Source organism: Nanorana parkeri, unplaced genomic scaffold (assembly GCF_000935625.1).
Source record: "Nanorana parkeri isolate BGI_ZX_2015 unplaced genomic scaffold, ASM93562v1 scaffold1878, whole genome shotgun sequence".
Taxonomy (NCBI): Eukaryota; Metazoa; Chordata; class Amphibia; order Anura; family Dicroglossidae; genus Nanorana; species Nanorana parkeri.
The window spans coordinates 100,949-103,790 of NW_017308146.1; the positions used below are offsets into that span (position 1 = coordinate 100,949).

Consider the following 2,842-nt stretch of genomic DNA (forward strand, 5'->3'; position numbering starts at 1 on the left):
GCACTGTAAACATGCGGGATTTCTTTAACCGTTAAAATGACAGAACAAAGCCGCGGCCCCCGCTTCCCTCAGAATCCGAGCGACGCCGCGGCGAGGAACGCAGCGCACTGTAAATCACGGTCGGGCAATTTGTGATCTTTGCATGTTTCTGCCTCTTCGTGGATGACAGTGAAGGGCCCATTTCACGGGCGATTGCATGCTTGTAACACGACGCACAGCAATTTCCACTTTCTCTCTTCCATTAGGACAGCTCGAGAGCCAATAGCTCGGCCATTAGCCGCGAATGACAACATCGCTCGGCGCTGATACTCCTTCAAACTCTCAAATGAAGAGGCAGCGCCAGAGCGAGGCGTCGCACACCGCAAACATCCCATAAAAGTGCGTTCAGAAACACGGGGGCCGAATAATTGAAGTGTGAAAATGTTTAAAGAGCGCCGGCCGCAGCGGGAACGCTCTCATGTGTCTGGTGACATCACCGAGGCGCTCTATGCCCGGTGTCTCATGACGGCCCTTGTCTGACAGGCCACACTTGTCATCCAGGAGACACACATGGGCAATGATCCTAGGGAGATACACATGGGCAATGATCCTAGGGGGATACACATGGGCAATGATCCTAGGGAGGTACACAAGGGCAATGATCTTAGGGAGATACACATGGGCAGTGACCCCAGGAGATACACATGGGCATTGACCCCGGGAGATACACATGGGCAGTGACCCCGGGAGATACACATGGGCAATGATCCTAGGGAGATACACATGGGCAATGATCCTAGGGAGATAGACATGGGCAATGATCCTAGAGAGATACACATGGGCAATGATCCTAGGGAGATACACATGGGCAATAATCCTAGGGAGATACACAAGGGCAATGATCCTAGGGAGATACACATGGGCAATGATCCTAGGGAGATACACATGGGCAATGATCCTAGTGAGATACACATGGGCAATGATCCTAGGGAGATACACAAGGGCAATGATCCTAGAGAGATACACAAGGGCAATGATCCTAGAGAGATACACATGGGCAATGATGCTGGAGAGATACACATGGGCAATGATCCTAGGGACATACACATGGGCAACTATCCTAGGGAGATACACGTGGGCAATTATCCTAGAGAGATACACATGGGCAATTATCCTAGAGAGATACACATGGGCAATGATCCTAGGGAGATACACATGGGCAATGATCCTAGGGAGGTACACATGGGCAATGATCCTAGGGAGATACACATGGGCAATGATCCTAGGGAGGTACACATGGGCAATGATCTTAGGGAGGTACACATGGGCAATGATCCTAGGGAGGTACACATGGGCAATGATCCTAGGGAGGTACACATGGGCAATGATCTTAGGGAGGTACACATGGGCAATGATCCTAGGGAGGTACACATGGGCAATGATCCAAGGGAGCTACACAAGGGTAATAAACCTAGGGAGATACACATGGGCAATAATCCCAGGGACATACACATGGGCAATGATCCTAGAGAGATACACATGGGCAATGATCCTAGGGAGATACACAAGGGCAATGATCCTAGAGAGATACACATGGGCAATGATGCTGGAGAGATACACATGGGCAATGATCCTAGGGACATACACATGGGCAACTATCCTAGGGAGATACACGTGGGCAATTATCCTAGAGAGATACACATGGGCAATTATCCTAGGGAGATACACAAGGGCAATGATCCTAGGGAGATACACATGGGCAATGATCCTAGGAAGGTACACATGGGCAATGATCCTAGGGAGGTACACATGGGCAATGATCCTAGGGAGATACACATGGGCAATAATCCTAGGGAGATACACAAGGGCAATGATCCTAGGGGGATACACATGGGCAATGATCCTAGGGAGATACACATGGGCAATAATCCTAGGGAGATACACAAGGGCAATGATCCTAGGGGGATACACATGGGCAATGATCCTAGGGAGATACACATGGGCAATAATCCTAGGGAGATACACAAGGGCAATGATCCTAGGGGGATACACATGGGCAATGATCCTAGGGAGATACACATGGGCAATAATCCTAGGGAGATACACAAGGGCAATGATCCTAGGGGGATACACATGGGCAATGATCCTAGGGAGATACACATGGGCAATAATCCTAGGGAGATACACAAGGGCAATGATCCTAGGGGGATACACATGGGCAATGATCCTAGGGAGATACACATGGGCAATAATCCTAGGGAGATACACAAGGGCAATGATCCTAGGGGGATACACATGGGCAATGATCCTAGGGAGATACACATGGGCAATAATCCTAGGGAGATACACAAGGGCAATGATCCTAGGGGGATACACATGGGCAATGATCCTAGGGAGATACACATGGGCAATAATCCTAGGGAGATACACAAGGGCAATGATCCTAGGGGGATACACATGGGCAATGATCCTAGGGAGATACACATGGGCAATAATCCTAGGGAGATACACAAGGGCAATGATCCTAGGGGGATACACATGGGCAATGATCCTAGGGAGATACACATGGGCAATAATCCTAGGGAGATACACAAGGGCAATGATCCTAGGGGGATACACATGGGCAATGATCCTAGGGAGATACACATGGGCAATGATCCTAGGGAGGTACACATGGGCAATGATCTTAGGGAGGTACACATGGGCAATGATCTTAGGGAGATACACATGGGCAATGATCCTAGGAAGGTACACATGGGCAATGATCCTAGGGAGGTACACATGGGCAATGATCTTAGGGAGGTACACATGGGCAATGATCCTAGGGAGGTACACATGGGCAATGATCAAAGGGAGGTACAGA

The 2,842-nt window shown here is 49.4% G+C and overlaps 1 protein-coding gene across 1 annotated transcript in view; it reads right to left on the reverse strand.

Moving 5' to 3' along the window:
- Window positions 1-384: 384 nt before the first annotated feature.
- LOC108800008 (attractin-like protein 1) overlaps window positions 385-2,842 on the reverse strand; it is a 118,129-nt gene continuing 115,671 nt past the window's right edge. The window contains exon 9 of the mRNA XM_018571958.1: window positions 385-562. Within this exon, the coding sequence (XP_018427460.1) occupies window positions 385-562 (178 nt within the window). The remainder of the gene's footprint in view (window positions 563-2,842) is intronic.